Source organism: Fringilla coelebs, assembly GCF_963513975.1.
Source record: "Fringilla coelebs genome assembly, chromosome: 2".
NCBI lineage: Eukaryota > Metazoa > Chordata > Aves > Passeriformes > Fringillidae > Fringilla > Fringilla coelebs.
In genome coordinates, this window is record NC_140029.1 from 38,521,359 (window position 1) to 38,546,401 (window position 25,043).

At 36.1% G+C, this 25,043-nt stretch overlaps 1 protein-coding gene across 5 annotated transcripts in view; it reads left to right on the forward strand.

The window, feature by feature from the left end:
* Positions 1–25,043, forward strand: part of FGF14 (fibroblast growth factor 14) — a gene marked incomplete at its 5' end in the record, with an annotated part of 376,843 nt that overhangs the window by 278,457 nt on the left and 73,343 nt on the right. For 4 of the 5 annotated variants that reach the window (XM_084223584.1, XM_084223588.1, XM_084223587.1 and 1 more), the window contains 2 exons: positions 7,428–7,538; positions 15,557–15,660. In XM_084223584.1, the coding sequence (XP_084079710.1) occupies positions 7,428–7,538; positions 15,557–15,660 (215 nt within the window). The remainder of the gene's footprint in view (positions 1–7,427; positions 7,539–15,556; positions 15,661–25,043) is intronic. The other variant, XM_084223586.1, reaches the window with a different exon arrangement.

The following is a 25,043-nucleotide window of genomic DNA, read 5'->3' on the forward strand; positions in this document are numbered from 1 at the left end:
ATGACAAGTTAAAGACCCCTGCCACTTGTTGTTATGGAAGCTTCCTGAAATGGAATGTCATGTAGGATTCAATACTTTGCATTAAAATTATCCTGTTATCCTCTCTCCATTAACAATTACCCTGATAGCTTTGAACACTTGTAAAATAGACTGTTTGGGCACTTTGACAATTATTTCTGAGTCGGTTGGTGAAAGAAATAGAAGCTGACTTCAGATATTTCATTGCTTAGTAATGCAGCATGCAAGGAGATAATAGTAAAGCTTGTGAAAATAAATGCAATGTTTAAACGTTGAGTTCTAAAACCAGAAATTATTTAGGAAGGAGATATCAAATTCATTCTGTGGTTAGTTATATGCTATGTGAAATAATTTTAGTTACATATGTAACGGTCATCTATGCCCATCCTATTGTGCTTTCAAAATTCAGTGACATCTTTAGAGAAATCTCATTCTTAAATCCCATTTATTTACTGATTCCAGGGGCAATGCAGTAGTCAAATTTTGTGCATAGGTTAAATGGTAATAGAAGCTGTCATGTTATTGTGCTTTGATATTTTTTGAGTTTGAACAAAATTACATTTAGTTTTTGACAAAGGCTTTTTGTGGAAAGATACCAAGTAAAGATTATTGCAAATTGAAGACACAAATTACTTATTTCTGGGATCTATTTCTTGCTGCTTTTTTCTTTTCAGGAGAAACATTAAGCAGCATTTTTTATAATGTTAATGTTTTGCTGTTAGAATTTAGAATCAAGATTATGCCAGTTAGAGCTAAGATGGTCAGGTACAGGAACAGCTCCAAAACATAATACTAGAATGTTATTTTATCTACATTAATAAGGTTCAGTAAGACATATTGGGTATTTTTTAAGCTTATCTAAAATGAAAAAAAACAATAAAAACTGTAATAGCAAGACTTCTCTAACATGGAATTTAGACAGTAGAAACTTTAGTGTTTCAAAGTAAATTTTGAAAGTGAATATAGTTGCTGGTATGGGGCTTTTTCATTAGTGGAAGATGATGCTTTTTTAACTTAAATATATTAAACAGTGACTGGTGCTGTGTAAGCAAGCCTGGAAGTACAGACCAGCTTGTTCTCAATATTCCTGTGAATAACATAAACTAAGATATCATTTAGATATTAAGGAACTGGAACTTGGAATTTTAGTGTAGTAGAAGAAACATGGGTCAAAGTTGGAAGGCAGTGTTTAGGCAGGAATTTTCCAACACATCCATGTGTTGCAAGATAAGATCAGAACCATCAGATTTATATAGTATAGTCCAGTAGGGAGACAAATATAAATTATTAAATGAATTTACTAAAATTCAGCTACCATGCTCATGTAAAATTTTGGAACAAAGTGTTTTCTGAACAACCTAATCTTCTTTCCTTTCCAACAAATGCCCTCCAAAATAATATATCTGGTAAAGGTGGCTGTTAATTTTTACGCTGTAGGCAAGTCTATTGAATCCAATCAGCTTGTAACTCTCAACAGATATAAATTATCCCAGCTAGCAGCCAAGTTCCTATAATTCTGTTGATGATCAAATTTGTTTGAGTAAAGCCATATAGCAAGAAACAAGGCTTATGTAGTTTGAAATGCACTGTGAGACCCAGAGACAAAATGTCAGCACCCAGAAATGGAAAGGGAGCACATTTTGCTGTTAACATGAAAACATTTGCAACACAAAGACAAGGATGCCAGCACAAAGGGGCCTTTTAAGAAAAGCAACCATTTTGCAGAACTCCAGCCTGCTTTCATAGTTTACCGGGAAATTTCATAAATGCTGTGGAAGTGCCAATGACAATGGCAGCACAGGAACGTGGGAGGACTCTCTGTCTCTTAACCGCGCTCTCAAAGCGGGGTTCTGCAGGGGATGAGCTTGTGATGTGAGACATAAACGGACAAAAAGTAGAGTTAAAAATAAACACCAAAGTTGAGTTCCCTGTAATCATCATGAGAACGGAAAAATAAGCGAGCAAAGAGAAAGCCACCTCGTTTCAGAACAAGTACTATTATTACTTATGGGAACAGGGAATAATGGAAGCTATTGCTTTTCTGAGTTCACATTATGTGCTTTTCCCTTTTGCCCTGAATAGAGCAAAACTTTCTTTCAAAATTTTTTTTCTCTTAAGTTTTTAATTAAAGTTTAGTTTTCTAATGCATATTGTGAGATGTTGAAAAAATATTATTAAAATCAGAGAGCACTAGCACATAAAATAAATGTTCAAATTTTATTATTTCCTGTTAACAATGAGAGAAAGTAAAAAAACAATCATAAACTTGGAAACATTAAGACACCAGGTGATAGGACAGTCTAATAAAGAAGTTAGGAGTGCATAAAGCTTTTGATTGCAAGAGCTGTATCACTGGAACAGCTGAAGACTTTAATAATGAAGGATGGTTTTAGATACCTATTTAGGATTTTATCACCTTTAAATGAAGTACAAAAGTTCTGCGGTTTTAATTCCCCATTGGCAATGTACTTGCTTCAGGAAGCTTGCCGTTACGGTTGTATAACACACATTTCAGAGGACCCTGCACTTTTATGTGCTGGAATGACAATGCAAGGCTGGGCATAAACAAGGCAAAATGTAACGTGGTCATCTGTAACGACTGTACCTGTTTGTGCGCTGTTGCAATATAGCAGAAGCAGTACACTTGAGAAGAAGATGACTTTTAAAAACTGGGAAAAGCATTACAGCAGGAACTAAAATACCTGAAATGAGAATCCAAAAAAGAAAATTTAATTTTTATGTGGAATTTTTTCCCTGCTTCCAGTGCTAAATTCTTGAGTGGAAAGTTTCTAAAATACTAAGCACTACAGAGACTTGTTTTAATGTCTGGATAAAAAGTATCCAGACATTAATCTAAAGCAACAGTAAGTTTCTGTGAAGAAGTTGGTGAGGTGTTGAAGATGTCTTGAGCTGTAGTATACTGGATGGGGTCTAACCTGCCAGCAGGGGGGTAACTAATTATTATACAAAGTAGAGACACTTCAGCAAGAGAGATGGCAAGAATTCTAGTCCAACACAGCCTACACACACACTACTGTTGGAGTACTCTTGTTTGAGAAGTCAAGAAAAGGGGCTTTTTGCTCTTCCCAGGCCTTACAAAATAATAGGGAGATGTGATGTGCCTGGAGTGGATGAGACACTCTGGCTTTGGGTGGGTATTTTACTTGCCAGGTACAAAAGGAATTTTGTGGTGCAGGATTTTGGGGGGTTGGTATTTTAAAAAAATCTGAATACAGACCATAATGGGGTTTTATTATATTTCAATAAAGTTCAATAAGTGAGGGAGAAGATTCCTAACAAATGATGACCATAACATCAGTGAGCAAGACATGACAGCCAGGTCATGGTGACTATCAGAGCACCATAAACTTTAAATAAAAAATGCTCTGTTTGTTTTTTTTTTTTTTCTGGACCAATATGAGTGGTACTTTTAGTACTAAAATATCCCCAAGTGAAAACTGCTGGACAGAAGTGCAAAGAATGAAGGACAAGTGAAATATGAAGAACCTGGAGCTGTTATCATGGGTTTGATGCTCTGATATCTGAGCAGAGTGTACCTCTAAATACTGGCTTTTACTTGGCTCACTGAGCAACTCATTTTGTGGCAGACTGGTGGCTGACTGCATAGTGCAGTTTATTCTCCATAAGAATGTGAGTTGATATGAGACTACCCACCCCCATTAAGCATTTGCTTGTCAGGAGACTTTTATTTAGTACCTTTGCACAGAAGAGGGAGGAAATAAATAATGACAGTAAAAAAAAAAGCATTGCTCTGGCAAAACTAAAAATTAAAATTCCAGTGGATGCTAAAGGACTAATTTTAATATATACAATAGGCATATTCACCACTGTTCTTTTAGCGTTTTAAATTCATCTGTGTTTTAACACTCATATTTAATAAGTTTTTTCCCTAGTTTATTTTGAATCTATAAAGTTCCTAAATGCATCTGTCTTGGCAGTTTGTTGGAGTGGGGAAGTACATGTGAAAGCCATTCTCTCTGTGAACAGAAAATATTTACAATTCAAAACATGAAGTGTCATAATTGTGCTAGAGCAAGAGCTGCACTCAGCCTGTCATGAGTTAATGCAAAGCCATTTTTGTAGCCACTATTCGAGAGAGAAGACATCTTAATTAAACTCTGCCTTTGTTGAGAACATCAGAAAAGCTACTGACAGAGTGTTCATGCTAACTGCAATCATGAATCCTGCCATCACCACTGACAAGGAAAAAAAGCAAGAAAAGTGGGCTGCAAGTGGCTGCTGTCACAGAGATTGCTGTGAAGGAGAGGCTTAAGGAGCTGTTCCTTTGTCCATTCAGTACAGCTTTGAATTTTAAGAGACAACCTCTAATAATGACAAGTCAGAATAATTTTTCCCAGTGTAGGGCATTGCTGACATGCCACGCTGAACTGTTCAGCCTCAGAAATCAAGGTGCAAAAAAAGATTGATAAAAATCATTAGGAGATGTCAAACTGTTCTGTAATTTTTGATGCATGGTGAAGTTTGCTTTTTTTTAGTTTCATTTGCCCTGAAATCAATGTGTTTGAAATGAAATACAAATTATATTGTTCACAAAATAACCTCACTGTGGCAGCTGGGACATGAAGAGAACTAGTAACAAAATTTCTACGATAAAATAATGAGAACCAGGAGCTCTTTAGTGAGGTTGTCCGCTCTCATCCTGTTTCTGGTTTATTTTTTTGCGGTATTTTCTTAACATTCTCTTTCTCTTACATGTGGGAAGATAAAAGCAAGTGTGGGGGTCTAAGGGTAAGAATCAGTGCTGGTCTGTCTGTCTTTGTCACTCTGGTGAGAGTTATAAAAGGTGAGACACCCAGCACACCTATGGACAGGCAGCACCAGTCTTCTGCTGTTGTTTCTGGGCGTTGTTGCTCACTCCTGCTACTAGCAGACAGAAAAGAAAAAAAAAAATTTAAAAAATAAATAAGAAAAAAATTAAAAGTGTGGTCAACAAGGATTTGAGAAACTCATTTGCAAATCATCTGAAGCTGACTGTTCCTGTAATATTATGAAGAGACAAAGGGTAGATAAAGTGCTGCAGAAATACAGGGACTAGCAGATTTCTCTGCTTGCTGCTCAGATGTCTCAAAAAGGACATGGAAGGGTAATTTTTCTTTCTTCAAGGAGAAGAGATAAACTTCTTGCCTGACAGGATTGTCTGCTTCATCTTGGAGATATTTACCTTGAAGCTGTATGGAGAAGTCTTTGTGACTATTGCTTATTATGACTTGCATCAAGACTGATGTGTCATTTCACTTTCATCCAGATATAATTTTGGATAGCTGATAAAGCAGGGTTAATTTTAAATAATGCTTTTGATGAAAACAGATGAATGATTATTAGAAACTACATTTAATTTTTCAGTTTAGAAAAATGAATAGAATCAATATAAAAAACAATTCTGAAAGTGACTTCTAAGTTTGACATTTTTCCCTTGAAGCAATAGATGTAAACAGCTGGTGACAGTGAGTTGACTGTACTTTGCCTTCCTATGAAACTTTGCAGTAGAAAATGTTGATTAAAAATCATTTTTTCATGCTTCCTTGGGTATATAAAGTGTTTTTCAAAATGCTGATACTTTTCCTGTAAATAATTTTTAAAGAACTAGTTTTAATAATATTTTAGTATACTTTTATTTAGTCTTTAAAGATGTCTTTTTAATGAGTGGTAAGCAAGCATGTTTAAAATTGTCAATTTGAAGTACACATTGAAAGCATACATTGACAGGAATAGTGCCTGTGTTAAAGGAACTCAGTTTTCATTTTTAAATTATGAAAATACTTTTGATTCACTTGATTAAATTGGTGCAGGCAGTATATTCAAATGAATTACAGTTTAACATGTTTAATTTTTTTGAAATATTTGTGTTTGAGTATTCATATATATAGACAAACTTTTCATAATGTAAAAATTAAAAGAAAGCTAAATTTTCAGTTTAAATAAATTTTAAAACTTTCAGTTGCAATATGCATATATGTTGATCTTTGATTGTCCATAGTATTTATTTCCATGCCTCAGAAGTCATACAGTGTTACTATTTATAGTAACAGTTTTTTATTATGTTTACAGTTTAACTTGCATTTTTAATTCAGATGGGCTTATTGTTTAATATGACTTTGTAATTTGGATATTCAATAAAAACATTCGCAGGATAATTTTGCAGAACTGAGCCTCTACAGAAATTTCAGTACATACCATTTAGAAGCAGTTTTGTTTATCACTGTTTGTTTTCACATGCCCTTAGGATACTCTAAGTAACCCAGCATGATTAATTGTGAGAGCAATTATACACAAATTTTGTATTCTGCCCACAGGCTTGCATGAAAATACTTTCTGTCTTCCTTTGAAGTTCACATGTTTATTTTATTATATATCTGTATCAAAGTATTTATGAGTTTAATTTATTATTGCACAGCTAAGCATGATATGATATGATATAGATATTTTAATGCCAATGTTCTCACAAATTTATGTACTGGCTGCCTGGAACTTGGCCTAATGGTTAATATTTAACAGTAATAATACTGATATCACGTAGAGGTAGTTCTGTTGAATTTTTTCAAGATGTGATGCCTTCTTTCTCTGAAACAATTTTCTAAGAGCTCAGTTTGTGGTTTGGTAAGGCAACATCTGTGCTGTGAATCAAAGAGTTTGTGGCTCAGCACTCCCTGCCCAATTCTTGGCAGTTTTCATAAATGCAGAGTATTAAATGGAGAACCTTCAGTGTTCCAAGCTACCTGGATTTCCTGTAGCTTTATCTTACTGAGACCTTTTTCAGCTTTTTCTTTCTGCTGAACAAAGGTTATGTCTCGCCCTGATTGTGAGTGTTATTCCCTGGGGGGTGGGAGAGGGCAGGTGAGTTGGATCTGCTTCCAGCTTTGTTAAAATATTCTGGGAACTTCAGATGGTACTGTTACAAATTGAACCCAATAAGTTTACCACTGTTGATAGGAAAGGAAACAGACCTTTTCCTCCCAGTTTCCTTAAAACTGATGTGCAGTACAGTAAGTTGCTACCATATATGAAACCAGTAGGGTATCAAATGTTTTGTTAGTTTCTATAAAACTTGTTGCTGAAGTCTACAATTTTTTGCAGGGCTTAATATGGTTTAAGATCTTGTCTGTGGGTATTTTGGGTGTTCTTTTTTTTTCTCTGTTTTACCTGTATTAATTATAATGAAGGATGTTGGAGGTAGAGAGCAGGACATAGAACTGACCTAACACTCTGCAGAGAGATTTTTCTCCATCTCCATCAGCACACATCCTTTTGTAGTACTTACTTTTAAGACAGCATTGCTGCTTCACCAAACATCCTCCTACAGTGAGAGAAGTAGGGATAACTCTTGGAAAAAGTTTTGAGGCTAGTGACAAAATATGTTTGTCTTTCAGATCCCCAGCTCAAGGGTATAGTGACCAGGTTATATTGCAGGCAAGGCTACTACTTGCAAATGCACCCCGATGGAAGTCTCGATGGAACCAAGGATGACAGCAGTAATTCTAGTAAGTGACTGCCCCAGGGGAATGTCTTAATCGCACACGCACACCGCGCCGCTCGATTGTGTATGCACAGGCACCGTGGGAATGCCTGCCTGCCTGCCTGCCTGCCTTCCTGCCTGCCTTTGGAGGGGTTCTGAATGTGGTTTGTCCCAAGGAGGAGGGTTCTGTCCCTTCGAAGCCTGGTGACCACCAGCATGGCTCGTGCAGGACATTGGCCTAAATGTGTTGCCTCCGAAAGGGGAGGGCGTTAAGAGCTCGCGGACCTTAGGGGGGAGACATTTAGGCCAATGAATGTCTTCTGGTAATTTTGTAAAAGTGGTGAAATTATATTAAAAGAATTTTTTAATAAGAAATCTCTATCCAACAAAAATTTCTTATCTTCCAATAAATAACAAAGAAACAGCAAGACATGGAAACTAAATTTCCCAGAAAAATCTGAATTTACAAGCAAATAAATGTATGCTAAACTATCAAAGACCTTCATAAAACACGTGTTAAATTATCTTGCTGAAGGTACTAAAAAATTTTGGGGCTAAAAATCCTATGCCAGCCAGAATTCCAATGATGTTAAGAGATTTTTTTGCCACTGTAGAGATGGCAAAAGTGGCTGTTTTTAAAAATGTTCCAAACAAAAGAGGTCTTGAAAGGCTGTGTGGGTTGCTGCTTTGGTATGCTTTTCCTATGATACTGCTACCTATTTTCATTCAATGAGCATATATATGTGTTTGATAACTTCAGCTGCAAATGGTAATTAAAAAAACCTATTCTTACTCTAGAAACAGCTGATTTGTGTTTTGTCTATTTTAATTATCATGACGTATTTAAATAACATTTCTGTGCCATCTTGAATTTTATTTTAAGCACTTTTAATACACAAGGTTTATTTTCTTATTATGCATCTATGAATAACCCCTTAGTTTCCTTAAAAATGTTGAAATTAGGCTGCAGAAATTAAATTATTTGACATTTCTACCTTACATAGGTAAACTTCCTATTTCAGTTGTCATTTTTAACACCTTTCATCAGCAGATAGCGTGATCATCTTTTATTGTTTGGTTTGGAGTTTTTTAACAGAGAAAAGTTGTTTAATATGTTTTTGTGTGTATCTCTCTGCTTGTTTTCCAAGTGTTTTTGTTCCCCTTCTATGTCCTCCCCATCCCACTCCCATCCTTGTTTCTTCCCTCCATGTGTCCATCTCTCATGCCCACTTCAGTACTGGAGTACATACTAAGACCTTAAAAAAGACAAGATTATTGTCACTTTTTATAGAAGCTTTGCCTAGATGAGGTCTAAGAACTCTCTTAGGGTATAAGTGCAGATCTCTGTCCCTTGGCCCCTCTCTCTTATTATCAGCTTCAGTGAGAAGATGTGTAGGACTGCAACAATTTTGTAATGTTTTATTGTTATTTCTGAGAGGTTTTTCAACTCTAAGATCTCTTGGATGTGGAGTCTTTTCAAACATAGATCACAGTGGCCTTACTCTTCTCTTTTTGAAGTTGTCTTTACAAATTGTCCTCTTTTTTTTTTTTACTCTTTCCCCTCTTCTGTGCATTTCTGATTTTCCAGCTCTCTGCCCATCCTCTTTTTTTCTTCTTTTTCCAAAATGCAGAATAAACGCTCTATATTATGAATATTCTGAAATATTGAACTTCTCCAAACTCAACCAAATACCATATAAAAGTCTTGTATATTTTGGATAAATATTGTTAGTTATTTTGTTTTACTCCAAAATTATTTTTTGGCTAAAATTTTTTGACCTTTTTTTTCCTACAAAGTAAGTTTTTTTCTGTCTTTAACTGGTGGGATTAATTTTTTCTTAACTACTCCAATTTTCCAATATTTTTTGTAAAGACAGTTTAGAACAGAAGAATGCAAAATTAGTGTGTTTGCCAGGAAGGCCTACAGTCTCCATCTGAAATTTTGTTGCTATATATGTATCAACACTATATTAAAAGGTGAAAAGATTTACCCATTTGGTAGATTCATTATTGTATGAATATGTGTTTGTTTCTTCTGTGCTACCAGTCAGTTTTTTCCCTTTCCACTTTGTTGCCTTTCATTTCCTGTTGGACGTTTTTTCCTACTGTTTTTTTTTTTTTTATTGCAGCATATGTTGTTTTTCCTTCTCTCTTTTTACTTTCAAACAATAATTTTCTCATGGATAGAATTTTTAGTGTTTTGATATTTTTTTTTTTTGAGCTCCTTAGCATGATAATTTCTGTCTGAGGCTTACAAGTGAATAACTTTTGGCAGCTGCCCAAGGGAGAAAATCCTGCTTCTGACTGTGGTGCTTGCAGGCTGCCCATTTAATGTGCCCAGTGGGTGAAGGGATGGACACGTATCAGCTGTCTGTAGGACAGATAGAATACTTACCTGGATGGTGAGGATGACTTCCATTCAAAGTGTGTTTCATAAAAAGAAGGAAATACAGACTGCCAAAGGGTGTACATCTCTGCCAGCCTTCCACCTGTCTTCTGCACTATTCACTGTCCCTGAAGAGAGCACACAGAGTAACTGGGTGTCAGAGAAGCCAGAGGGAGCGAGGAGGAAGGGACAGAAAAAATATGCAGTTTCTTTTTTGTCTTCAGTGAGGAAACTGTTTGAAGCTTAGTCATGCTGCTACTTTTTGTGCTGTTGCCATGTATTCTGTGTCAAGCAGTTAGAGAAGTACTTGAAGTTAAAATTCCCTCAAGTACCTATATAATTTTGTGCTCATTTTACATGTATGTCAGTAAACATAACTTTACTTTTGGAGTCACAGTGTTAGAGAAAGGTAGCTCAAGCTAAGAATAAAATTTGCTTCTATCTGAAGTCAAAATGAGTTGTACCAGCTGTTTTAATCAGCTGCTCATTGTCCCAGTTTGAGTAAAGGCTAGAGACAGAGAGAGATGACAAGATTTTTGGTGTATCACTGTGTGCAAAAACTTGCATGAAAAAGGGAGGAAGACTTGATGTGCAGTTGTGTGAATGTACTTTCGTCTGCTCATGTTGATGGCCATGATATTAGAACCCAACCTAAACAGACCAATAGGTTTCAGTTCATTGTAGTAACTTCTTTTTATAACTTTTCCTAGATAATGATGTTTCATGTAACAATGGTAATTAACCTATTGGTTAATGGTGCTGAGTTTCTTTAAATCTCTTCCCCAAATTAAGGTTGTTAGCCAAACAATCTTGTGTGTACAGTCTGTATTTTTTTTTTTTTTGCCCCAGTCTCAGTGATATCTTGTTTTAGCTGGTTTTTTTTTTTTTTTGCTTGTTTTTTTTTTTTAATTTAATTTCTCTAATACCTTTCAGTTTCTGGTTTGCTTTTGTGTCTTGCTTGTAGCAAAAGCAGGAGTGGCTGTGGTTAAAGCTGTAACTTTGGTTACTGAGGTCCTACTCAGTGTAGCTGTCACACTCACTCTAATGTTCCTGTGCTTTACAATTGCAAATGCAGCTTGCTTCACTGGGCTCATCATTATTAATTAGGAAAAACAAGCTCCGGCACAGAAATCATAAAGAGATAGAAATGATTTCCATATGTGCTTGTAGTCACAAGCATTACATTCTTCTCCTGTTCTCTCCACCTAAACAAGCTCAGTTTTTGCCTTCAAAGTTTTGTCTCATGAATGAAGGGTAGGTTTAGTAGGAAGACTAATTAAGTTGAGAAACAGACAGTTCCAACTTTTTAATTTCTGAGATTGAAAACCCTAAATCTTTCAGATCTATAGCTTTTTAAAATTCACCTAGAGTGTATCTCCGCCAATGACCACTGGAAAAATGCAACGTAAATGAGGATACTTTTCTATATAGTTGACAGACCTGATTGTAACACTCAAATGTTGCAATTTTTACCCCTTATGAAATTACAGTTGTGTTTAGAACATGTTCATAATATTCTCTGATTAAAAGAGCATTACCTATTGGTAGTCTTATTTCATAAACTGATAAGTGAAAGAGTGAATATTATCCAAGAAAATTTTACTTGATTGTGCTGTGCACATCTTTCATAATGCTGCAACATGCTTTACTTCCTTTGTGGTGCTCGGTACCTGGTAGAGTTGCTCTTCAAGAAATCCTGCAACCATTTAATATTCCTTTATTTTCATCTTTTAATGCATACTTCTAATTATGTCTTCCAAATTGATTATGGAACTATTAACTTTTAATGTCTTTACAAAATACCTACCACTATCATATTTTTGTTTGAAGGTACTCATAAAATAACCTTTACAGCACCCTTGTAAGGTAAAGGAGATAATTAGATAGAAATAAAGCACATAAAGATTAGGAAAAAAACACCTGCAGTGCTGTTAAATTTGGATTAATGAATGTTAATTTTGGATTACTGCACTGAAGTATCTGCAGCCTTATGCTTGCACTGGTTTTTGCTGAAGTTTGTCTTCAAAGAATTATACAGACATTTACTCATCTATTTACACCACCTCTGGGAGTTAAGTAAGCCTGTTTCTCCCACTGGGATAATCTCAGTCTGACAGGTAAATGTTCAGTCATACTCAAAAAAAAGTTTTAATTATGTCTTCTGTAAGATAGGGCAGCTAGAATTGGTTTGCTCCATAAGAAATGGAGGGACAAATCTCTACACACCAAACTGCTTGCAGTCATTGCCAATCTAAAAGATGTTTTGATGGAGTTGTCATTTTTGCCTGTGGGCCTGCAGATGAAAATAAATTGAAGAAGTAGTTCCCTTGATCTGATTGGAGATTTGGTACTGTAGAAAGTTTTGTTAACTGCCACAAGGGCAGTGTGCATGCAGAAGAGGATGCAAGTTCAGAACTCTGAAGCAGTCAGTCTGTAGCAAGATTCCTGAGAAAAACAGTGATCTGTAATAGCAATTTTCTTGCAGCTACAAGTAAATTGTGCCTAAATAGACTTCCACAAGTATATGAAAATATCTGATTTCAGGCATTTCAGATTTCAAGTTAATGGACTATGTTGGTATAACATAAAATAAGGAAAGAGTTATATGGCAGTTTTGTATTTTGCTCAAGAATGGAGGGATTGCTTACTAAAAAAGTGGACTCAAACTTTTGCTAAAACTTTTTGAGGATTAGAATCCAACTCAGATTTGGAGTTCCTGCAAGTCTCCTCCATGAAACCTAAACAAATAACCCTTTTTCATGCCAGTTTTTCCAGCTAACTGTCCCCACCCCCATTTTCTGATCTTTTTTGTTGTGGGAGTAGGCTTGCAGGCTTAGGAAAAGGCAGAGAGCCCAAATGCTTTATAGCTGTGGTTGAGATGGAATACAAAGCACAGCTAAGGGAGTGTGCACTCTTAGCACTGACAAGGAGAAAGGGTTTTACTTGCACCATTTTTGCCGATCAGTTCCCTTGTCTTCCCTGATGCTCTCACATCTTCCTTACAGTTGGAATTGCCAGGCTTTCTACTGAAGGTGCAGCATGGGAACAGTGAGCACCAGGCTGTATTTTCTGGGCTGTTGGGGGCTGCCCCGCCTCTCAGCTCATCTGTGGGCTCACTGAACTGACTTTAGGCACATAAAGATGCTCAGGGGCCTCACTCCTCAGGTTTTGGTTTCAGATCATTTTCTTAAAGAGAGAAGGAAGCAGGGGACATGGCTCATTTTAGCAACCCCCTCAGATAAGAACATATGTTTGGCTGTGTAGAACTGGAATGCCAGCAGACTCTAGAAGGCTTTCTGCTTTTCTCAGAGCAGGTTTTTACTAGAGTGAGGTATGCCACAGGTGAATCCTAGGAATGTTTGAAATGTGTAATTGAATGCAAAAGTCTTGCTCAGTGAAGAATACTGCCCAGTCAGGTTCTGGGGGAAATCGAATTTCTTTTGGCCTGCTTCAAAGTGCATTAAACCCACATGCTGTGCCTTACTGGGGCATGTTTTGCTGTCCCCAGTATGAAACACTGCTGAACATTTGTCAATCAATAGCTGAATGTAGACTGGCCTCCCTAGTTTCCCTCAAGTCTGAAGGATTTTGTGAAGCTTATTGAATATTCTGACTGTGCAGAATTGCAGCATTTCAGGTCACACTCTAAATTTTTAAGGGTTTAGACTAATTACAGGAACTCTGAAAATCTCCAATTAAAATTTGGTGGCAGTAAAAGATGCGTTACATGCCTTCCACAGTGCTTTCTGAATTCACCAACAACTATAAGCCACTTTAGTAACTTTATAGGCTGCAAACACAAAACACTGCTGTGTTACAGGCCTGTAATTCTTGTTCAGTGGGGGTTGGATTTTTTTTTTTTTTTTAGCTTTGGTGCTTTATTTCTATTGGTAACATGGTAAATAGTATCTACATTTCAGAATTTTTGACTGAACCACTATGACTACGAGTTATTTTTCATTAGCTGCCTTACTTCTCATGGCTGACTTGTCTTTTGTGTTCACCTCTTTTCTTTATATAAGTATTGTTTGTTTTTCCTTCCTTGTGTCCCTTCAATTGTTTCTTCAGTCCCTTTAGCATGGCTTGCTCCTGCAATTTCTTTTTTTCTAGGAAAAAATCCAAACTCAATTGCTGTCTGATACTTTGTTTTTCTGTGACAGTCTCCCTCTCCGCAACCCACAACAAGGATTTTGCTGGTTTTGATATTGTTTCATTTGAGGATAATGAAATGAATGGACAATGAGGAGTTTAGAACTAATTTTTGACTTCCAAATTACATTGAACTAAAAGCCCTCAAGCCATGCAGTCTTTAGCCTATATACTCTTAGGATATCTTTTCTGTGAGTGCCATATTTGATTGTTTTACATTTATTAGAGAGGGAATCTTATCTCTTCCAAATATTTTTTTTTAGTAAACAGCACTGTAATATCCTGTCATAATGGAGAATTTTGGAAATAACAGAAATTAACTAGCTTTATATTGGCTTTGTGTATTCCTAAAATTATCTGATGTTACACAATATTTTTGTGCATGACAATGCCAAAGGAAAGGTGTCTCTTTTTTTTTTAAATATATATTTCTAGTAACCTACCTATGTTTTTTTTTTTCTCAATTGTAAAGACTTGATCATATTCATCATTAACAAACTGAATGGATTTTTTTCTTTGACCAAACAGGAATTTTCACATCTTGAGGAATGTATTTATCCACTGCAATTACATGATCCTTTTTCTCTTGTTTTGGGCTTTAGCTGTGGCATTCTGATTACAGATAGCCTCATCCAGTACACTTTTTGGTCACACCTATGGATGTCCTTCTTAAATTTTGAGGAATTCACTGTAGGTGTTACTGTGTTCCTGTCACCTGACTCGGTAGAAACATAGTCCCCACTGCATATGTTGGATACACATATGGTTGTGCTTTTGGTTTTCATCCAAGGGCTTGGGAGTCCTTGGCTTATCCACAGTGTGATGTGTGATTTTCATCTGATTTTCTAGCATGAGTCAGTAAACGTAATATAGGTGTGTGCTGGCATAAGTTTTAGAAGAACTGGTTCATGCCACCTACTTATACAACGTGTGTTTTTCTGTGGTGAGGCTGGTAAACTCCCACTCTTCACACTGGTCTTTTTTCAGACAGTCATCAAAGTTGTGGCTGTTTGGCTTACTACAGAGGTATATAGTATTTCTAGCATATTTGTTATTAGGTGGTTTTCTGATTATTTTCTCATTATTACCCCAAGTTCTGTATTCTGTCCAATAACATTTATGCCCATTTAGAACCAAGCACATATTTTAGTGCTTTTATGAACTATGATAAGCCTCTGTCATTACCTTACACTATTTGATATGGCTTGTATCAAATATAACATTCAAAAAAGCAAAAAAAATATTTGAAATCACAGATCCCTTGACATCAGTCTTTGATGACAGCACCTTTTAGTTGAAAACCATAAAAATGCTCAGGAAAATAAAGAGCTACTTGCCAGAATCAAAGAAGCAAGGTTTTCTGAGTTGGTCTAATTTTAAAAGCATAAAAAATTATGCAGGAACTACTTTTCTTCCTTTTCTGCTAATGATGTTTATTAGACTATTAACTAGTATTAACTAGTATTAACTGTAGCATATTTATATCTGGATGTGTGTTTTCTTCACAGCTTTATTCAACCTTATACCGGTGGGACTTCGAGTTGTCGCTATCCAGGGTGTAAAGACTGGGTTGTATATAGCCCTAAATGGAGAAGGTTTCCTCTACACATCAGTAAGTACCTTGCTGGACTCTGTTTAGGAGGCACAGATGAAGTTGAAGTCTACACAGGAATGAGGCACATGTCCACTTTTAAGAAGTTCTGTAACGTCTGTGTATGTTGCACACACCACCCTTGTGCGTGGCATTATCTGTAAATGGGACACAGTAGAAATTACTGTGTGCTACATATGAAAGTCTGAATGTCAGCAATCCTAAAAAAACACACCATAGAGCTCTTTTCCTGGCAGGCTGTCATGGTAGAGTGCCATATGCCACAAATATTATAATTTTCAATTCAATTCTTCAAAATTTTCAAGTAAGAACCTGCAATTATTTTCTTAGAGATTTGTTGATCAGAATCTAAAAGCTGCTCCAACCATTATTTTTATTGGTAAGATTTATGAGTCCAACTTCCATCTAAAAGGTTATTAACATCCTTATTGTTTAGCACAATAATCTTGTAACTGTGTGCTTAGCGTTACGGATTTTTTGATATCAGATATAAGGAGGGACTATTGCCTCTGTAGAATGATCAAAGTTTAAAAAAAGTCTTTTGAGTCACAAAGAAGACTGCTGGATAAAGTGACTGGAAAACCTCAGATTGTTTATGATATTTCAAATGATTTGATGCTAATCACTCAGTGTGTTGTGAATATAAAATTCCTCAGTTTTGTATAAATTTAGGGTCTTATCTTCCTTTGAAAGGTGGACAGCCTTTAATGTGAACAGGCAGTTCTGTCATGTATTAACAAGGTGGCTTGGTATTAACAAGGTGGCTTAAAGGATTTTTCATGACTATATTTTTATTGACATCTATCTTAAATTTATTTACATAGTGTGTTTTCCATTTTTTGCGTCACATAGTTCTTAATTCCCAACTGAGTTACAAATACACTGCTTTGTTTCCAATGTCCATTGAAAGGAAATTGGAAAGATTAAGTTTCTGATGCCCTGAGGGAAAGTATTCTGTTTGTTTCAAACACACAATTGTCTTGCAAAAGCTAATTAGGAAGAAAAAATGGAACTAATCTTGAATGCCAATGTCAAGACAAAGAGAAAATTCCTCCTCATAAAATGCCTGCTGGAAATTCAAGCAGTATTGTCTACATTTTTTTTACATCTGTTCAAAATAAAAATTATATCACAGGAAAACATGCAATATTTGCTATCAGAAGGAAGAAAACCTGAAGAAAAAACTTAGTGCTATTAGAGAGAATGAACTACTGACTTTCCAGTTTCATTGCATTGTGGGGGAGGTAATTTCTGGATCATGGCATGAAGAGCACTTTTTTTTAATGTGTTGGCACAGTGAAGGGTACATTCTTGCCCAGCACTGTTCCTGAAGTGTGTTCTCAGTCCTCCAGAAAGAAATACAAATTTCAGAAGATGTGCTGTTTCCTGATGGTTAATTTTGCAAGGGGACCACACTTGTACAAATTGTGGTAGGCACTGTTTTTACATATTATTCTGGAAATTATTCAAGTTATATGAAGTTGACTGAGGCAAGGAGTGTTTTTATAATGTACTGTTTACTCTTCCTTGTGTAGAGAATGAGAGATGAGTGGCCCATTAAATTACAAATTGACACATTATAAAACACAGCGAAAGACTTTGTTATGTCTATGAAATGATTTTCAACTTACACTTTTTTCAAAAAGAAAAAAAATAGCATTTGATCAAAAATTTAAAGGTAGTGGTTTCAAAACATCAGCACTGTAATACAGGTTTTTTTTGTTTCATATTAATGTATTGACAACACTGGTAATACATTTTTGTCTCAGCAATTGCCTGCTTTCACCTTAAAGACTAATGCTTTTGAATATAAAATGACAAAGCATCAGAGAGAAGTCTGTCTTCTCCTGAGGATCAAGATGAAGAAATCATGTATGCAGAATTATATATCACCATTTGCAGAAATTTTTTTTTAATTAATCACTTTCTATTACTGTCTTGGTGGACTCTTTGACTCTTTTTCATGTCTGTGTATCTGTTGCACCTAAATGCAGAAGTTCTGTTTTACATGTCACATGTTTTTCCCTTGTCTATTTAGGAGAGAATGGGAGAATAAAATTTCCTAAGTTTCACGTGCCAACTGCCATCAATGATAAAGCTGCTGCATAATGGAAATGCTAGTTAAAATGTAGATACATTTATATTTATTACTAATTTCTCATAAAGATTTGAAAAAAAGTAAGCATGCCCTGTAGACTAAGTAGCATTTTTAGTTTAAGCTGAGACTGAAGTTCTGTATAGCCCTTCTCTGCACAATAGTTTGGTGTCCTTTCTTCCCATCACATTCATATTCACAGGATATGAAAGCTGTATCTTGTGAGAATACCCTACATGTTGATGCCTCTCTTCAGAGCCTGAAGGCCCCAACTCAATTATTTTTATTATCAGGTTCACGTCACATTGACTAATTAAGCAACAGCACTGACAGGAAAGGTATTATGTGTGAAGCTGCTGTGTGTGCTTTTAGAAGGTACAGTGACAGACCAGTTTTAAAAACAGATTGTCAAATGAAAATTTACATTTTTTCTTGCCTTTTTTAAAATCTGTTTTTAATGGTTGCTTACATCAGTTTGAGAGTTAATCATCTTTTCCCCTTTATTCTGCCATATTTAAGATTTTTTCAACTATTTCTCAGAATTAGAACAAGAAAAATGTGTAGAAACGTCATGAAGAGTGCTATGTCAGTATTTCCTGGAACAGAAACAGGAGGACAGCAAATTATGTAGGAAGATCAGTCTCAAGAGCTTTTCATACCTATTTTGCCTGCTGCAGCACTTGAGATTTGTATTCTGTCCTTTGAGAATTGATTGAGCCAAAGTCTCTGACATACATTATCAAAGTCTTGTCAAATAAAGGAGAAGAAGAATCTGTGGAGTTTGACAGGGTTTTGCAAAATTCCTGAGAGAAATTTTCCAATTTTTTTTCCCAAAATCATAACCTGTTTTTTTCTATGGATTTAAATTTATTATTGCAATACAATAATTAATTTTTTTCTGTCATGTGAAATATGAGAACAAGAGCCTTTTCATGTTGTGTTTTTCCTTGTTCTTTTAAGGGTTATCTCACTTAAAGACTATCCATTAAACTCACCTATTTTGAAGCTTTGGATTGCTGTGTCCAACTTTTCTTCTCTATGTATATTTACGTATACACACACTTATATCTGTACATTGATATGTATCTAGTAAATAGGATATATTTACCTGCTGTAGCTTTCCAGTTCTATATGTATGTTAGTGAGCAATGAGAATTATTAGAGTGAGTTGAAATTAATTTTAGATGGCTTAATGAACTGTGAATAATTTAATATTTATGACTGACTAAATAACTGTGAAAGCTAGTTGGAGAATCTGGATTTTTCCACAAAGAGCCATCTCAGTTACTAGCAAGATTTTTGAAATTACAGTTATGGACTTCATATGCTAAAGTCAAAAATTATGCCTTATTCCTTTCTTCCTTTTGAAAGGGTAAGCAAGATGAGGTTTCATTTCCAGATGTTGTCTTGTCAAAATCAAAAGCAATGAAAAAGGGAGCTCCATGCACTGAAAAAGAGAGCACAGCTGCAGGGATTCTCCATGGGGAACAGGTATTGCCTGCAGCAAGAAGATGGCAGTGCAGTACTTGGCAGAAGCTTTAGTTGGGTTTGATGTTAATTTTGATCAACTCCCTTTGCAAGTGGTTCATTAGTTCAGCTTCCAGGGGGCTGCAGGTTTTGTTTTGCTTCTAGGATTTCCTGCTATCTTAGCAGGATAAATTCAGAGTCCATTTTATGATTCCTCTTTTCCTGTGATAAGGCTATGAGAGTCTTCTGGGTTTACACCGATGGATTTTTCTCCAGAATTATTTGATATATCTGGGAGTGTTTGGAAAGGGCTACTCGTTCCCTTTTTCATCATAGGAGCAGTTTGTCACTGTACTACCTGTCTTTGGTGGGTATCAGAGTCAAAGAAAAAGGAAAATCCAAAATGTAGACAAGGAAAAATCCTGTCTAGAACATCTTAACCTGCTTGTGTTTTCTTTTTTGTGTTTCCTCTTTCACCATTTCTTCTGTAAATTTTCTGAGAGCAGAGATGTGAACTAAACCAGAGAGGAAAGAGTACACCTGTGATATTGTCCAGCAGCAGGTATAGAAGTCAGAGGAACTCACTGCATGGTTTCTTAGTGAGACTGATGCTGTAAAAGATGACTGAGCCTGCAAGGCCAGGTCTGACCTTCCTGCTGCCCTCCTCCACCATCGTTCACTGTGGCTCCAGAGCTCCTCTTCTGGGTATGGAGTAGTGGGAACCTCATCCATAAGGATGTAGAAAGTACTGGAGAGACATGGCTGCATTTCTGGGAGGTTTTACCAACTTTTTGTAAAATATTTCGGAATTAGGGATGTTGCACTACTCACTTAAGAGAATAATCTTCTTGTGAGGTGGGGGTTTGTTTTTTTGATCTGCCACAGTACACAGTGTTGAGGGTGCTGGTTAGGGCAGCGTTTCTGTTGCAATAAGATATCAGTCTGTGTCACAGCCCTCATGAAAGGGAGAGAACATCAATATCTGTGGCTGAGCAGTGTATTTGTTCTCCAGCAACTCTCACCTGAAAAAAAAAAGCCTTTGAGGATTTCTCCTGACATTTCAGCAGCTTCCCAATGCCATTATTTCTGCCACTTCTTTAAGCCCACATAATTGACCTATCTGAGGAGAACAAAATTCAGCCTCAAGGAAGAACATAGGAGCACCTTCAGTAAAGCCTGGAAAAGAGTGAGAACTGAAGTAGTCTGTGTTCTAATATTCAAATCAAAGTCAAATGAAAAATAAATTTTGTCTAGCTTTTCATAGAGCCTCACTTTATGCTTTGGAATAGCAAAGCTTACCATGTGCAGTACTTTGAAGGTTCAAAGGTGCATAAAACCTTATAATAAACAAAGAAGAAGTGAGTTTAGACAAGACAAAACCAAAGAGGAAATGTGATGTTTTAAAATTCTAATTTTTTTTTACAAGAATAATCAAAAAGGGGTTAATGTTGCCACCAGGACAACATTGTTACAACAGTAGTTGACCTATGGTTTGGTCATTCTCCACCTTTGGATCATTCTCCACCTTGCAAAGTATTGTAGAAATAGTTGGGAATATGTCTGTTTAGAGAAAAAGTAACAAAGAAAGCTTGCTCTGTGATAAGATATAGGCTTTTGTTTCTAGTGGTCAAAAGTATACTAAATATCAGAAAAGGGTAAATCTCACTGTTCTTGAGGTATCTGTAGTTTTTTAAATGTAAGCACAGCAGAGTGGAGTGTCTCATAATATTGTGATCAATAGAAAACGTTATTTTCTTTCTTATGTCAGACTTATGCTTTAGGGTCTCAACCTGCTCCCACACGTTTATCTTCCAGCATAGACTTTACTAAAAAAAGGATAGGACCTTATTTCACTTGTCACTAACTGTATTTTGGAAGTATCCTGGCTCACTTTGGAAAGAGGAAAATGGGTATTTTTAATTATGTGAAAATCACAGCTCCTGGTAACAACTTTTGAAAACTGACTATGTGACATTTTTAAGAGTGTAGAGTCACAGACCTTATGCAAAATCCTTTATTTAAGGGCTTACCACTAAAGTGCTTCCTTACCTATGTATACCGTTTTTTGCTTTTCCAGTTATTTTTTATTCAATTTGGGATCAGTTAGAAAGTGACCTATATTTGCTTCATACTGAAAAATGATTTTTTGAGAGGGATACAGCATGTTTCAGGGCTGTGTTCCTCTGTAAAATGTGCTGCATCTCTCAAAAGGTAAACAAGTTCAGCATGTTCCAGCAGTTGAAATACACTGACAGGGAGGAGGAAAACATCTGCATGATTTATGCTTATTTATATCTGTTTTTGGAGGTAGATAATTTGTCTCTCAGGTTGCTTTCCAAAAATAAATACAGAGAATTGCTAATGAATGTATTTATTCCATGGTAGCACTTAAGTAACAACTGATAGCATAGCCCTGCTATATTGTACAAAAGAGTTTCAAATGTCTCTGCTACAGCATGCAGTAGAAAAGGGGTACAAAATACATACTAAGTCCATGACTTTTTTTCAGTGGGTTAGGTTTTCAGCACATTTTTGATTGAATGTGCCGAAGCCAATGCTTTCACACACAAGATAAGGTAAAAAAAGGAGGCATGCAGAGACACATGAGAGTTTGATAAGGCAGGAGAGAAGTGAGAAGGGAAGAGATGAATGGAAGGAGGCTGACATGAGGAGACTGCGATAAGAAGGGATATAAGGAAGTGGATGAATAGCACAGTGGAGCAGAACAGTATTGCAGAAAACCTTATAATGATATTATCATTGTAGAAATGTTTAGGATGATATCACTATTGTTCAAGTCTCGTGCTTATGTTGATTATGACCTTTTTGAGTTTTTCACACCCACAAATGGCTACTATTTGAACTACTGTTCATAAACCATTTTGTTTAATGAAAAATGCCACTTTGAATACCTAAGGATACAGTATTTTAGTGTGGCTTCTTACTCTATGGCCGTAGTTTCCTCCTGAAATTTAAATATGTTACTGGGGGTAATAACAGAACTTGACTCAAAACTTGCAGCACTGTTTCTTGCCACTTACACCAAATATGTATGTCCTGATTGTTTCATTAATGTCTACAGTATCCAGGATCTAGTTGAATTTTTATCTGTAAAAACAGTTTCATATTTACTAAAATTATTCATTTTCCTTTCTCATATATATTTCTCATATCTCTGTGCAAGAAATCTCTTACTATATGTGTTCTCTCTCTCTGGAATGTATATAAATGCCCCAAGAATAAAAGTTGCACTTCCAAACTTAGCAAAGTATGGAGATCACAGAGACTGCAGCTCCAGCTGGATATTTTTCAAAAATTGTATGATAAGGAATAGTAACTGTAGGTAGGTATGCTAAAATGAGGTAATCTAATCTCATGCTTCAGGAAGTAGGATGACTGCCCCAGGGACCAAAAGGAATGCTTTCCCAATATGGAGCATCATATAGTGCAGTTGCTCTGAAGGAGATTTGTCTCTGAGCTGTTGTGCAATGGCCACAGCTGAAGGCTGACTGAGCCAGGCTTGATGGACCAGCAGCTTAATCAAGTCTGTCAAATTTCTGCTTCTGGCAATTCCGTCTCTCATGGTAACATCCCTGTATTTTTGGCCAATGTTTGTTTTGTTGCATAAATACTACTACACTATTCTGCATGTTTATTCTCTGATTTGTTGTTCTTAGGAATTTGGTGTTGTCAATAATCCTAAAAGTTGAATGCATCTCACTCTCTATTGTATACCACTCTTGCCTTCTGTTCACTTACTTCTCTTCTAATTGTCACTTCCAAGAGAAAAGGATCACATTTGAAATTTCTAATTTTCCATTCATTACTGTTTAATCTTACTCATTCATTGCATCCAAGTGAGGAAGGAGGAAGGAGGCAACCAAGGACTTGGAATCTCTCAAATTTTAGAAAATTATCAAAAACATGTTTCCAAAACAAATTCCTACTATTTCTTTCCATTAATGGTTAATGAATATTGAAAATATTAAAGACAATTTTGGGAGGATTTTATGGTAAGTTGAAATTCATTTCATAATAAGTGGGGTTCTTACAGGGTAGAGAAGACTTCCTATTGCATTGTCAAGAGGTATAGGTAAGAAAAAGCCCCAACTTTCTGTGGAGTAGAACATTTAGACACATGTGGTACTGTCACTTCTGTAACTGCATAGTTAATGCATCTTCTGTTATTCAGGGCTATTTCCAAAAGGTACGTGTCTAGATAGAAAGATCGATGAATAGAAACTAGCTGAGAGCTTTTAGATATTCAGTCTATTTTCAAAAAATATTTCTGTTTGTCTGAAGAATTGCTTCAGTCAGATGCTGAAGTCAGAAGCTTTCATTATGTGAGAAAAAAAATCCACATTACCTTGCAGAAATAAAATAGTGAAATGCATATTTTTTAATTAAAAAAAAATTCTCTAAAAATTTTAAATACCTTTATAAGAATATTCAGTTTATATCTGATAATATCAAGACAAAAGAATGGTATTTACCTAAGTAATTAAAGGAAATTATTCAAGCATCCTATAATTTCAGAGAACTTTCTAAGGTACCCCTCACATCCTCTAATGGGATGGTGTGGGCACAAGGATCTGTGCATTAAATTATCATCATATCTTTACAACATAATTCTGTATCATCTGTATCATCATTCTGTGTGGTCCTTGTGATTAGCCTTCACAAGAAGGATGATATATTAAAAATGTTATTGTAGTGTGCAACTCTATACAACAGGGCTTTGTATAAAAGATAGGGTTTTGTAAATATCAGATGTTGACCAAAGCCATAGATGCATTTGATGATTGATTTATACACAATATCCATTACATTTTTGCAACAGTTTTCTTATTATTCTGGATTTTTTAAGGGTCTTCTTTCACATTGCCTTCGTACACATTTATTTTATTGTTGTGGCGTATTATTCATTTTTTCATTTGAACAAATGTGTAGCTAAGCCTAGTGAATGATGGTCCGTGATAAATTTATATCCCCTATAATCTTCCTGTATGCCCTGTGAAGAAAATTGGGATATTTCTGTTTCTAAGGCAGCTTTAGCCATGGGCTGGATCCTGTATGCAAGCTTGGCCATCTGGGCAGGCCCATGGAAATGCTGATTCTGCATGTCCTGACTAATGACCCCTTAGCTTACCTCCCACATGTTGGCGGAGTTTGTTAATCTGGGACTGCCCGAGGGTGTTCACAGTCCCCTCTCTTATGTCTACATGCTGCAAGGGACAGGGCTGCCTCCACCACCCTTCCACATGGGATTTTCTCCGGCCAGGGACAAGATCTTGTGTGCAGCTTTGCAGACCTATGACAGTCTGTGGGCAAATATGTGCCAGAAAAGGCTGGGATTATCCCTGAAGCCTTCCTGGGGAGCTCCTCCTCAGAAGGGAGAACTAAGGACCACGTTTTGTTTCCCTTTTGGTAAATTTGTAACTAACTATTTGTTGATTACAGTTCATTCACAGTGTAAATAAGTGTGTTAATGCTGGTATTTGTGTCTATACAAAACTGACTAGGAAAGCAAGCATCCAGCAACTTGTACATAGCTAACATCAAGTCTAGATTTCCCTCTTCGTTTGTCAAATTCCTCAATCTTCCTCTTTCACCTGCTGGCAGCTTTCCCTAACAGTACTCCTTGATGTATTCCTGTGGATAGTGCATGGTCTTATATGCTCATTGTGCTCATTTAGACAAATATCATGGATCTTTGTTCCCATACAGGGCCAGGAGTTGAATAGGGTGTGACTCTCCTGCTTTCTCCTCTTTCCCTCATTTGGGACACCATTAATCAGAGGCAGTTGTAGGTGGAAACAGA